The 14,617-nt window shown below is 42.3% G+C and overlaps 1 protein-coding gene across 4 annotated transcripts in view; it reads left to right on the top strand.

Moving 5' to 3' along the window:
• rtkna (rhotekin a) overlaps positions 1 to 14,617 on the top strand; it is a 69,351-nt gene that overhangs the window by 46,319 nt on the left and 8,415 nt on the right. For all 4 annotated transcript variants that reach the window (XM_074670534.1, XM_074670535.1, XM_074670536.1 and 1 more), the window contains exons 2-4: positions 11,936 to 12,197; positions 12,749 to 12,802; positions 14,462 to 14,579. In XM_074670534.1, coding sequence (XP_074526635.1) covers positions 11,936 to 12,197; positions 12,749 to 12,802; positions 14,462 to 14,579 — 434 coding nt within the window. The remainder of the gene's footprint in view (positions 1 to 11,935; positions 12,198 to 12,748; positions 12,803 to 14,461; positions 14,580 to 14,617) is intronic.

The raw sequence follows: 14,617 nt of genomic DNA, 5'->3' as shown, positions 1-14,617 counted from the left end.
TATAACTGAATATGGTATTATTCTGTGCAGTGGATGCAGCCTGGTTTCTCTCTCCTTCAGTCCTCTCAGAGGTGAGCTGGTAAAGAAACAGTGGAGGTTATGCTGAAGTGTTTTTGTGCTGTTGCTACTCACAACAAACTACCCTGCTAGATGATTGTATACCCTTTTCTCCAGCTCACAGTTATTTATGAGCCCAGTCTGGAACCCAACACAGCATTTCATAAATCTATATTCCTCCAGCCTGTTAGTTATGTGCTGGGAGACCACACACAGTCATACAGTAGAGATAATACCGCGCACACTTCCTGTAATTATCACCTTTACATTGCCTGCAGATGCTTCTGCAGTTTTATTCACAGGCTTGTTCCTCCTCCCACCTCCTGCTGTGCTACTATAGGACAATGCAGAGCTGGTGTATTAGGCTGAGTGTGCACAGCCGTGTAAGAGCCATCAAGCTTTAGTGTGTCCATAAATTGCAGGAGTGATCACTGCTTGGCAGAGTCTGCGCTCCCTGTGCTCTCCTGAAGCTCTAAACATTTTGTTTTATTGCTCCACATACACTCTCCTTCAGGCCAAAAAGAAACTCTGCAATGTTTTACTTGCATGCACTTGTTTGCATAGGTGGGCTGATTCCTCCCGTTTGGCTTTTACACTACACATGATTGAGGATGCATATGCTCACACAGACTATTTCTGTCTTTGGCACTTTGGCATTTGACTCCGCCTACTGTCTTCTGGGACCCAGCTGCATTGAAACACACTGCCTTTGTGCGAGAACAGCTGGCTGCAAAGTCATTTGGACACACACTCGCACACACAAGCACAAGTGTGGACAGGCCCTGGTTTACACACACAGTTATCCATGCAGGCAGAGCTGAAACAGTGTCTATTGTCAGCAATAATTGAATGCATGAGCTTGTCAAGAAAAGAGGGGGTGGAGTTCACGGTGTTCCAGCTATAGCTGGTTGTTGAACTACAAAGCAATCACCTCAATAATGACATCACTGCGTTGGCACCTTCGCCGGGATACAGACGCATTTCACCATAAGACAGGGCCCTTGGAGTGCATATACTGGCAGGAAACAGACCTGGACTGCTTTGTAGCTGGATTTTCTGTCGTAAAAACCAAATGTGAACACTCCACCCTGTTACTGTTTTGCCTGACCCTCTCTCTACCCCCTCCTTCATGACCAGTACCAAACCAGCTCCCTTCACTGTTGTTTCCCAACTGCAGCTGGAGTCACTGTGACACTGGAGGGATGTTGTTTGGTGAATTGGATCTTTGTTCTAAGTGGCCTGGGTTTGGTTAAGGGTTGTTGTCTTGTCTCATATCTCTTTTCTCGTAACGCCACTTAAGGCTACGTGTGTCTACAAATCATTTTATATTTGTTTTGTTTGCTTACTGCGCTTACTGTGCTTTATGTGGTGTTTCTGTGGTTATTTACAAAATTCACACTGTTGACGTTTTCCTCTGACATCATGCTAAGAGTGGGATGTGTAGGCGCTGCTTTAATGCAGTTCTGCTTTGGCCAAGAATACCAGATGTAAGGATATGTCAAGTCATAATCATGCCATCATTTTAGCATTCGTCAGCAAGTTTAAAACTGTTGAGACATTGTCCCTAAGTCAGTTGAAACAGTTATTTTATGCAGCCACACAACAGCTGCCGTTAGTAGTCAGTTCATTACTCATTAGCATTAGCCAGCTAGTAACTACAAGCTAAAGTTATCCTCATATTGATTTTCATGGCACAATAGGAAAGGCTTACACTTCTTTCTTACACCATGCTAGCAAGAAATTCGCTTCTCGTCGACAAAATGTTAGCTAGCATTTAACGTTTGGTTGAGTTTCATGATAGTAAAGCAGAGGCATACAATTGTGGCTAACATCAATTTGAGCTGAAACCTTTTTGCTAACTTGTTTTTAGCTCAGAATTAATTCCACAGCTAATATTTTGTAATGCTTCTATAAAGTGATTGAATGTTAGCCTTGCTGTTGTATAACTGTAGCAAATAACCAAACTATGTTTATTTGAAATTACAACAATGAAGTTTGATATTACAGCTTGTAAACTTTCCACTTTGAGCACTATTTCATAGGAAAAACGCTTGTCTGGGTGATAATATGGTGAATAAGTACAGGCTAAAGAAGCCTGTGTTTTATGTTCCTGACATCCTCCTAATGGGCCTACCTCCAAAAACTCAATTTTATCTGTTCACCCATATTCAGTTAATTTGTTCCTCTCAATCCCTCTCATTCTCTGCATTCTCACATTTAATTTTCTCACATATTTCAGCCCTATCTCAGCTCATTTGCCATTGATTTTTTTCCCCTCTCTTCATTAATCTGTTACTCTTTCTTGCACTCTCAGCTCCTCCATCAAACCTTTAGTGCAGCCGTGCTCTGGGTGTGGGAGAGGAAGGGGGGTAAGGGCAAGCATGAGAGAAAGTAGGGGAAGAGGGTGGAGAGGAAGGCGAGGCACATAGTTGTGGTTGGCTAATTGAAAGCCTGAAGTTTGGTCAGTAAAGTCCCAGCATATGGGAGTGGTGGAGGATTTGCAGATCTTGGTTATGTATGAGTGTTTTTTTAAAAAAAGTGTGTTGATGGAAGCCAGCTATGGCTGAAAAGATTGACAGATTGTGCAAATGATTGGGACTGCATAAGTTGGGATTTTTTTGTCTGTCTGTGAGTTTCAGCCTTGTTTTTTCTTCTGTCCTCCTCCTGCTTGTCTCTTTTTAACAGCACCTTTCGCTCTGTCTGGCAAACCAGCTTTGTATTGGTCTGGTCAGCTGTGTCCTCTTGTCTGCTTACAAAGAAAACAACTCAAGAGGCAGGAGAGAAGAAAAGGTGGCACCCTTTTGTAGTCCTTAGAAAAAGAAAACTTGAATGATGTCTTGAATGAAATGTCAACAGTCCTGTCCTTCACTTCTGACCTCATAAAAGAGAAAGATGGAGTTTTTCCCTTGGAATCAATGTAATTGCTGATTGCCTATTGTGTTTGCAAATGTGTCAGATGTAAATAATATACATCATGTACCTGCTGGGGCTACAGAGGCTCTTGATTTGCCATATGAACTGGCAAAAAACACAACTTTTAGCAATGCTAGCTGCTCTGTGCTCCCTGTGTATTGTCACAGTAGTGCTTCTTGGTGCACAGTGTTTACGTATTGCTGATACTATGTTTATCATCTTTGAAATCTCAGTTTGGTATTTTAGCTTGTAGCTTGCTAATTAGCTCCACAAGCGAAGACCAAGGACAAGGTGATTGAAATGTCGCTGCTTTACGATACACCCAAGAACTGACTGGATTGATCGTTTTGGATTAGGAGGACTTAGTGGTGGAGTTGGTCATATCTCAGTCAGAACTTCAGTGGTTTAATCTCATCTCCTGTGGTTCACATGTTGACATGTTTTTGAGAACGACACCGAACCATAAGTCGCTATGAGCCGTTTCACTTACAGCTGCAGTGCCAGACCTGTCAGTCACATGAGCTGTGCCTCTGATTGGATAAACTCATGATCTTAATATTTTCTATTTAACCACTGAGTTAGAGAAACATTCACTCCCTTTACAGTGTGTGCGGATTGTAAAATTCAGCCAATCTTTGAACCAGGCTGTAAATATGTTGTTTTAATGGTGTAAAAGTCTGTTTTTTGGATTGGTGTCTACGTGGTTCGTGGTCTTTCTTCAGCCAGCCAACTTTTAGTACTTCTACGTAGGCTTCAGTTTTTAAAACCAGATGTTGTCCTTTGGTTTCACCCAAACTCAGACTAATTTATCAGCATTAATCCTTTCTCAATCATTCCTATGATCAGCTTTTATGAATATCTATCCCGTTTTGGTTGTGATATTTCAGTTTGGTAGTGGACTGGCCAACAAACTGACCCACATAACAAAATTGCCAGCAACAGAGGTATTCTGCAACATGGCTATAAATATGCTGGATAAATGTGCTTTCCAATTTTAGTTTCAAAACCTCCTCTCCATGACTGCTGATGCGAGGTATCTGTTGCTGAAGCCTCTAACATGATTTTGAAACAGTCCCCCTCCACTCACTGCATCATTCACCTCCAGCTGCTTTGAATTAACATATTTCTGCTGTAGAAAGCAAACTGTACTGTTTCTCAATATGTTTGAGGCTCATCTCTGTGTGTTAAAGCCCACCCTCAGGACTAGCTCAGTGCTATTACTGCAGCCGTCTGGTCTGCTCAGGGATAGAGGTCGGAGGTCAAGGGGTCAGTGATCTGACAGGAAAGCCTACTCGTGCAGAACAACGCATCGTAAACAAACCATTACCCACCATCTGCAGGGGCGTCAAATCCCTGACCAGCATGTGTATGTTTGTGTAGGTGTGTGTGTCAGTGTCTGAGATCACACCCACAGACACAGAAGGGAGGATCAACACACACACACACACACACACACACACACACACACACACACACACACACACACACACACACACACACACACTGCCAGACGGGGACTGAGAGGTGACAGAGGAAGTGACCATCTGGCATCTGTGGCATCGAGCGACTGGCTGAAGGGTCATGTTTGCAGTATGCAGATACTGTTAGTGTTATGTAAGTTTGATTTCAAAATACACGGATGCTTCCACAAAATTATATCATCTTTTTTGTATAATTATCAAAAGAAAAGAATTTAATGTGTAAATTTATTTCATGAACACACTTTTGATTACATAACACTACAAATAGATTTGAGAGATGTTTTTAATTGGACGGCAACATGCTGCTGTGAAATGAGCACAGGTTAATTATCTGTTACATTTGGATTCTGCTGCAACACCACAACAAAGCTACACCATTACTGGGCTTTTGTACTTTACAAAGTGTGGTAACGGCTAATGTCAGTTTGTACCATTGAAAACATCTGTTGATTCACATTACTTGTGCTTGCACACAACAGCCTGTTTCTTCATTCTCCTTCCAACCTGTTTGTTTTATGCCCATTAAATACAAAAGCATCTATGCTACTCGTTTGTTTACTTTGTGCTACATGGCAGAGGCAGTTTCTTTAGAAGGGGACCCTCTCAAGTAAAAAAAAAAAAAAATTTTTCTTATATCCAGAGAGTGATTCACTAATTTAAGCCTATGTTTATATAATGTTCTGTTTCTAAAAAGTCTGTCTTGCTAAATGCCTGCTAAATTCTATGCACTTGTCCTCTGGTCAAGTGCTTATGGGCAAGATCAAGGCACAACTTATCTCCAATTCCTTAATCAAAATTCCACCAAACTGCACTGTGCTACAAGCTGCCCCTTATCATCTGTGCTTGTTTACATACAGGTAGTAGAGCATTATAGAAGTAGTATTATAAAGAGTTACAGTCCTAGCTAATGTTGCAACAGCTAAGACACAGTATATGACCAGCATATTCTAAAGCTCTACAGTTTCATTTAGCAGACGCTTTTGTCCAAAGCGACATACAACACAATTAAGAATTTAGACAGAAGGAAAACCTAGTTAATGCCACAACAGTGCTACAAGTAATTCAGCGGCATGTGCTGCCATTGAGTGCAGGATTTTTTTTTTATATCGTAGAATAATCTAGCCAACGAACCACAATTAATTGCTGCAACAATATATTGGACAAAATATTGGGCCTACGATGAAATACTAGTGGTGGTAGTCATTAAACTAGCTCTGTCCTACTGGTTCCTACATTTACAATGAAGTCACCTTGCTTCTGTCACTACAGCTCAGCAGCTGAATGACTTCATCCCACTGTTAAGCATCTGTGACGTTTACATTGACCATGTGGTGTAGCAGAGGTGTAACATCCATCTTTAAAGAAGGGTGTAGAAGGGGTTCTCAGCAGAGCCAGCTCTTTTTACAGCTCTGTGATTAAATAGGAAAGCTGTGCCATGAATTTAAAATAACTGGTGCATTGATTTAGGCAGTTGATCTAAAGTTTCTAAAAATCAAATATGGCATTTCCAGTCCTTAGCCAATAGTATAGCTGTTAGATTTTGAGACAGTTATCTCCATATATCATTAGTAGCAACATCCTTCTCTGATATGCATTTTTTTCCCCACATTTTCCCCCTGACACAGTTTTCTGCTTCATTTTCCTGTTACCTGTGCAGCAGATTTCTTCACATGTAACACACCAGCCATTTCTCTGTTGCCTAATTCCTCTCCCTTCAGTTCCTGATTGCCACCCTCTCTCCTGCACTTCACTGTGTTCTTCCCATCATTCTTATCTTCTCTTGTAAGTCCAGCTCCTTAATCTACACCCCCCTCCACCCTTCTTATCCACTCATATAACATGCCTCTCTCCTGACATTCAGCGCTTTCTCTCGTCTCCCACTCTCAGCTTCATTCCTTATCTTTTTTCTCTCAGCTGCCTCTCTCGCTCCGCTGAGACCTTTCACCCTGTCAAACCGTATCTCCTCCTCTCTTCTCTCCCGACCTCCTCTCCTCTTGTTCCCTGTTGTTTTCCCTGTCAGCACCACCTCCTCTCTTTGTCTCTGCTTGATTCCCACCATGCACTGCACCCTGTCGCCAATCCACCCTTTCTTCACCCTCTGTCTGGCTGCTGTCCACACCACCAGGCGTCCTCTCTGGCACTGCCCGCTGGTCTCACACCTGCCGCTCTGCAGACACTGTGTGAGGGAATCAGTGTGACAGAGTGTGTTTTTGTCGTGTTGTATTGACAGTTGTCCTGCTTGTTGTCTCAAGCCTGTGTTGTTTTATCTCTTACTTTTCCTGACTGTGTTAGTGTCGGTTTGTTTCGCTGTTGTTAGTCCTACATCTAGACTGACTTGTGGATTAGATTTGGATCCAGGCTGCTCGGCTTCTATTCTGAGATCCCCAGAAGCAGAAGCCTGTTAATTTAGCGGCTAAAAATACAGGACCTCCTCCTGGCAGGTCACTCCAAGACCCACTGCACAGAACTGGACTGTAGTGTCAGCTCTGTACTCTATGTATAAGTCTATGTGTGTGTTTATGTGCACATACACTGCGACGTGTATAGATGTGTGTGTGTCCAAAGCCGACTGGCCTGCCTCCGGCTCAGTGGTGCATGGAGCGTGGTTTGTGGAGCTGCCTTTGACAAGGATATTTGGACAGGGCCTGAGCTGAACTTTTCTAGTTTCTCTTTATCTTCACTTCATGTTTCTTCTACTTTTTCTGTTAGCATTGTAGAAACTTGGAGGGTTGTTGCTGGTAATTGATGTGTACATAAAACTGTGACTAATGCAGTGCCCACCCTGGTGTTGGGACTTACCACTCAAAATACCAGACAGCTTTTTCTATTTATCATTACAGTTTAACCAAAAAATTTGCTGCATCAAAATCAAAACACAAGTGCAAGCTCGTTAATTTCATCATCTTCACCTCCCTTTTTCTATCCTTACTTTTTTTTCCAGCACAAACATGTTGCTGAGAGAAATCAACTCAATCACTCTTTCAATTCATATTAAAGGTCCCATATTCTGCTCCTTTTCTGCAGTTTAATATGGATCATTGATGTCTTCATGAAATGGTAGTAACATGTTTTGGTCCAAAAAGCCAATAAATCAAGCACAGCAGCTCTGATTTAGTGGGCGTGACCTTTATATGTAAATGAGCCACCGCTGATACCGCCCCGCTCTTCCGCGTCACTGAGAGCGGCGCCATGAGCTCCGAGTGCAGAATGTTTGGAAAACAGCGAAGCTCGTTTACCGTCACATTACAGGCTAAAACAACAGGCTAGCCGCAGCTAAAGTTAGCATCCTGAAGCTAACACAGAGACAGTGGGGGACACTGAGGAAAAGCTCTTACATCAGCTCCACAGCACACGGCATTTAAAATACTCACATTTCCAGGGTCCCAGGTTTGTTGGTGGATGGTTGGTAATGCGCCTGGATTCAGGACCAGTCTATTCTCTAGCCCTCTGTTGTACTGTCCAAAGTTGGAAAAGCAGTCGGCCATGAAGTGACTAGCACACACATGGACAGTTTTACTGAGTGTAGCTGGCACATTTCCTTGATAAATAAACTCTAGCCCCTCAGTCTTGTCTTCTTCCGAGATGGGAAGCTTGTGCATGGACCTATATGGCTGTTTACAACCAAAAACAGACCAGTGATGGCTGCTGGAGAGAGCAGCGGGGAGGGGAGTGGGTGTGGAGGGGGTTCGGGGTATCTGCTCTGGTGGACCAATCAGGTCAGACTTGCTCCTGATTGGTCAAAAAAGGGAATCGCTGACGTCGGCAAATCCCCAAAATCCAAACAGCTCGTTTTAGGTCAGGATTTTACATTTACAAGCACTACTAAGTTCAGGTTTTGTCATTAAATATCACAGTTTGTGGGCTAGGAGGAAAGACAAAGACCCACAAATTTCACTAAAATACTTAAAAAAGTGATTTTTGCACAATATGGGACCTTTAAAATCATTTGTCCTACTGTAGGAAATAATCTTCCTGCACCTTTGTATATCCAGAGCTGAACTATTCTCCATGTTTATAATTTCCATCCAATCCAAGAATCCAATTAAGTTTGTGTAGCTTTATTTCCTGTGTCTCGCAGTCAAGAGTGCTGTAATAGCTTTTCCGGTCAGTGAAAGTGTTTGTTTAATGACCAGCTTATTTGTGCAGCAACAAAATCCTCAGTGTGGCTGTGAAAGACTCTACACTTTGTTTTTTATCTCCAACAGCTTAAATTCACCCACTTATCCTTTCATTTCACGTGATATTTCTTGTCTTTGCGCTGAACCAGACGAGGAATCTTCCATTATTTTCCTTCTATCCTCTTTAGTGTTATACCATGTTATTCTAGCAATTAAGGAAGAGACTTTTTGAATTTAATGCTTGGGTTTTAGCAACCAGTTTTCCTTTGTGACCATGCACAGATAATATGATTATTTCACTACAAACAAATGAGGATTTCCCTCTCATCCGTAATCACAAATTCCTCTCTGAAGTGTACGTCCGAGCGAGGATCTGTGGGACTCATACTAACACTGTGACAGGTAGAAAGGAGAGCAGAGAGGGTGGGGAAGAAAAGAGAGACAAGCCGATTGAAGACAGTGAAGTGGAATGAATGGAGTGAGAGACGGTGGAAGAAAATGAGCAGTGAAAATATAAAAGCTTAAATCAAAAGAATAAAAAATTCATAAGATTCAAGCAGAGGGGGGAGGAGACAAATGAGAAGTATTGGTGTAGAGGAGGAGAAGGTGCATTCATCATTCACATAGAAAGGGCAAAGAGAGCATTACAGATTATTTGTGAGGAGAGGATGGGCTTTTATTTTTCCATACACATACTCAAAGCAGCCTTCCTGTTTGTTTATTCATTCATTCAAAACACAAAGTAAAAGTAATGTTTGCCTTCTTCTTCTCTAAGCTAGCCTTACTCATCTATCCATACTCATCTACTCCACCCATCCAGCAATTTATGTGCAAATGCGTGATTCAAAGGTGTTTTAGCTGAAAAAGGAAGACCTGGCACTGACACACAAGGTCGGCTGTTTCTTCTTCATCCCTCTCACCTCATGTTCGCTCTTAACGGCACTGGCGAATGTTTTAAGTTCATCCATACAGTGTTTTCATACTGCTGACAGAGTGAAGAAGGGCTTAGAGGTTTGTTTAAATCTGGTCAGTTTCACAGATGACAGAGCGGGAGTGGGGAGTCTTCGTCTGCCTGGGTTGATGAGTGTGTGAGCGTGTGTCCACAGAGCGTAGTTAATCGTGCACGAGTGTAAACTCATTCCTGCCTAGCTCAATCAATATCTAAATCACGTTTCTTGAAGCCACAGGGGTTGTGAAACAGTTTCACTAAGTTCTCAACTCTTTCAGGTATTTTGTGTACTGACTCATACCCTGAGCGAGAGGTTGATTTTACTGCATCTATGGAATTGTGTTGTATTGTATCCAGTTTCTCTATATCAGGGGTTTTCAAAGTGTTTCAAAGAGACAGTGAGCCTCCATTCAGAGAACATGAAGTCACCATATTTTAATCAAACAAATACTACTAATAATAAATGAATTATCCACTCTGGGCTTCAACCACAAAACATTTAAGTACCTATTTTGAACATTCAGTCCTAATGTAGTCTCCCACATTTGAGTGAAAATAGAATAGAGTAGAATAGAGTAGAATAGAATAGAATAGAATAGAATAGAATAGAATAGAATAGAATAGAATAGAACTTTATTGTCATTGTAACAAGTACAACGAAATTGAAGTCACAGCAGCAATCAAGAAAACAAAAGTAAGAAAGTGTATAGAAAGTGCAAAAAGCTCCTTAAGAAAATAGATGATGACAGCTTGTCCATCATTCTCCAGCTCAGCCAGCCTCCACCTCCACAGGGTCCAGGACTGAGCTTCTTCAGTCATGCTCCATCTCTGTCTCCTGGATCCTGTCTGCTCACAGCAGGTGAAGCTCTTCCAATGTGGCGTTGGTGTCTGATGTTGTTTCCATTAGCCATGTCTGTGAATTGCATGATGCTGCTCTGCCCTCTGGTATTCCCTCTGTTGCTGGGTTAGCACAGCTAGCTCGTCCATCTTATTGGAGATAGATCTTACGTTCCCAATAACGATGGATGGAAGGACAGGTCCATGTCGTCACTTCTTAGCTCACACCTGAGAACCAGCACGTTGTTCTTACCTCCTTCTCCTCACCTTGTGGGAGGACATCAGGCCTTACACCAGTTAGCATTGACATGCTACAGGCTGCTAACAGCTGAGTTCACATGTAAACAATGCAGCCATGGTTACATGTAGGATCTCCAGACAAACACATGAGAAAAAAGTAGTAAAAATATCACTGAAGCCACAAAAAGTTCGGTGTCCATGACCAACAAATGAGCCATACAAATTAATGATCCACTCCAAATACAAAGATTACGAAAAAAGAGATGAAAAAATTACAAGAAACGGACAAAGAAGAGAGAGCTGCTGCAAAAGGCAGCCATAGCCAACAGGGCGGCGCCTAGCAACAAAAATTGGTAAGAAAAAAATGGGTGAGAATCAGATGAATTTAGGTCAATGCCTATCTGTGGATTTATTATGACTACATTAACTTCAAGTGACATAAAGCTGCGGTTTCATGTGGAAACTGGCAGGTTTAAACAGGTTACAACATATGTGGTTTCGTGGACAAAGCCTGTATCGCACAAGGCAAAGTTCCACCCTGTTTCTTAAACAGATTCACAAACACATGCACGATCACACTCTGTATAGCGAACAGAGAATCAGGGAAAATAATCTGGAAACCTCTCCACACTGGTCTTCATACGTTCTGCACTTACTGCTGAGTTCAGACTTCCTCTTTTTGAGCTTTGGTTTGGTGCCTCTTCTTGTGCCTCCCCTGGAATTCTTTGGCGCCCCCCAGGGGAGGCACGCCTCGCACTTTGAAAACCACTGCTCTATATCATATTGCGTACTATCATATCGCATTGTGTTGTATCTTTCCTTTGAGAAAACAGCTTGAGAAGAGTTAGATCACTGAAAATGATTGGTGTGTGTGTCTGCATATGTGTATCTGAGCTGCAGAGGTCAACAGTTAAGAAGCTTCTTAAATTTTCTTGACAATCTGCTTTTCTATGTTCATGCGAGTGGGTGAGTTTGCCTGAAATGATTCAGCTTCTCAGTGTTTGATCAGCAGGGGGCTTTTTGTCAAGAGGGCAATAGGTAGTGTCTATGAAAAGTGTTTATTCTACTACAAACACACCATTAAACCCTGACTTACGACTGCTTTTGTTCACTCTTTGGTTCCCTTAAATATCCACGGGAGACATGTGATCTAAAGCAGATGCAGACTCTTTTGTTATCCTCTTAAATCTTCCTTCAAATTCATATCCACCAAAAAGCCACCATTGTATCCCTGTCTGAGTATTTTTCAACTCAAATATCATCTTCATGTATTTGTCAAAAAAAAAAATGTGTCACTTAACACACATTTACACACTTTCTCCTTTCTCCTCCCTCTGCAGGACAGTGACATCCAGAAGAAGATCGACCATGAGATCCGAATGCGTGACGGGGCCTGCAAGCTGCTGGCCGCCTGCTCCCAGAAGGACCAGGCATTGGAGGCAGCAAAGAACCTGCAGACCTGCAGCACTCGTATCATGGCGTACATGTCAGAGCTGCAGAGGATGAAAGAGGCGCAGGTTATGCAGAAAGTCACGCGAAGGTCTTCGGATGCTGGGCCCATGGACGACAGACTACCGTGCAAAGGAAAGGTGGCCATATCAGGTCAGTTCAACTTAATGTCTGTGTAACGAAGTGTGAAGTAGAAAGGGCCTCGAGGGACACTTTTATTGGAAAACGCTCAGAATTTTTTGAGATTTTGCCTTTTTTCCAAATCGTTTTGCCCTATTAGACCCTCTTGATCAGCTTCCTCTTTGAAAATGTCTCACTTTGTAAATTTTATTGACTGAACTCAACGTGGTGACTTTCTGATGTTGCCAAGTGCAATATGCGAGAGGGCAGTAAGATGAATGATAATGGAGCAAATCTGTTTTTGGCATGGAGAGAATTCAGCAGGGATGAAGGTTTTTTTTCCAAGCTGTTCTTGCTTTGTTTGTTTTTAGCACATAATGAGAAGGTAAAAATATATATATTTAATGAGATGTAAGCCTGGAAGCAGCTGGGAAACCACACTCTGACAGTGAGATAGCACCAGTGAATAACTAGTAACTGATAGAAGCACCAGTGGGTAGACGCACACACACTGGTAATATCAGTCAGACATTTAGTGTGATTAACATTTTCCTGGTCTAATCCCTTGCCTGTTGTTATTACAGATCTTCGGATCCCTCTCATGTGGAAAGACACAGAATACTTCAAGAACAAAGGAGGTGAGTATCCACCGCTGTGAGTGTGTGAAGAAATTCATTCATGGGTTATTAAAGATTTATGCCCGTAGGATTTATTAATGATTTGCTCCTGTGGAAGGTTTGGGGCTATACACAGTTATGAAATGGGTTGTTCACATGATGAATGTGTGTTAAAGCTCTGACAATCACAGGAGTTAGTGTGAGAACTCCCAGATATCCTCCAGACATTATTTATCATTTACGACAGGATGATCCACTGATTTAGTCTTTAAGTCTCATTTTTTAAGAATATGCTGACCCATGCAACTGTGCAGACACACTGTACTTTCTGTCTACTCCATACAATGTCCCTAGCTAACTTCCTGGACCTGATTATCACGATCTGTTGCAGCTTTGCCAGATTTCTCTCAATTTACAGGAATGCGTTTCTTTAGATGTGTGAAACTCCTGGCAGCATACCCTGACCCACTGTTCAGTCCTGCTGGCTCGGCCTCCTGGCCCTGAGCAGCACACATGCGCTGAACTGGGTCATTATTAGCAGGGTAGGAAAAAGACCTTAGAAATGAAATCTGTGCTGCGTTTAAGTTGACTCAACCTCTCAAAATATTACTGTCAACCAGGCCGTGCTGAAACCCCTTGATGGCATTTCAGAAATCAATGGTGCACTCACAATACATCAAGGGAAATCTTTACATCCACGATTTTCCATCCCACCTGCTCTCAGAGAGAGACAGAGTCAATGTGGGTTAACACCCGTGCCATCGTTTTACCAGTCTCAGGGCTCATTCTCTCCCCAGGCAACTTGATTGGAATTAATCTGCATGACCTGTGCATATAAATGAACTGAGGAGACAGGTAGGAGACTCCTAACAAAGCTTAATGAGGCTGTTAGTCAAGGTCATTAAGCACACGAAACACATAAACCCAGCCCCGGAGGCGAGGAGGAGCAAAGTGTGTTCCTGTCTCACACGTCCAATCATGTTTGGAGTGTTGAGCTCATACTTGGAATAATGTGTCGGAATATTAGGTGTCATTGAGCTGTAGACGGAGGAGCACATACGGGGGGGAGGCATCCTCAGCCCTTTAGCTGTAACCTTGAGTTTTATTATGAGGTTGTTGTTATTCAACGCTGTTGTTCGTTGTGTTATGGAAGAAAATTATGAAGACAGACGTGAAATATAATTAATGTAACAAAGCAGAATTTTCTTTATCATTTCTGTTATAATGGATCCAAATGTGTTCACATTCAGCTCTACTGTTCACATTATACAGTTGGTAATAACAACATGTACACAAGAAGGGCACAGCAGCTTCTTTACAGCGCTGTGTAGTCCCTTACATGGTTTCTGTTCCAAGTGTACAGGAGCCAAGTGTCTTTGTTCCCCCTGACTTTTTGGCTGCTACATCTTTAACACCACTGAGCTTTAGTTTCCACCACAGCACAGCAAACAGTGCTTCATAGAAATGTCTGGCTCAGGTGGCTGTATCCTCTGCTTGCTTATCCTGTTTGTGACTCAAAACTTTCTTTAGTTACTCTTGAAAGTTGCAAGTGAGCCTGTCCCAGGGGATGTTGAGGATCTGTTTTCAAGTGATGCAACTGAATGAAAGCTGTTGTGCTGTTTTAAAAGTGATGTTTAACAACCTCCTCTTTTATATTATCACTGTTTTCTATTTTTTCAGAGCTTCATCGGTGTGCAGTGTTTTGTTTGCTCCAGCTGGGGGGAGAGATCTTTGATACAGAAATGGTGATAGTGGACCGGACACTCACTGATATTTGCTTTGACAATACTATAGTATTGTAAGTCCTCTTTCTCCTTTACCTAATCCTGCACCAAA

The sequence above is a fragment of the Halichoeres trimaculatus genome, unplaced genomic scaffold, assembly GCF_033239565.1.
Source record: "Halichoeres trimaculatus isolate MK-OKI-2021-1 unplaced genomic scaffold, fHalTri1.1 fHalTri1_scaffold_5, whole genome shotgun sequence".
Classification (NCBI taxonomy): Eukaryota; Metazoa; Chordata; class Actinopteri; order Labriformes; family Labridae; genus Halichoeres; species Halichoeres trimaculatus.
This window is presented reverse-complemented; position numbering and strand designations above follow the sequence as displayed.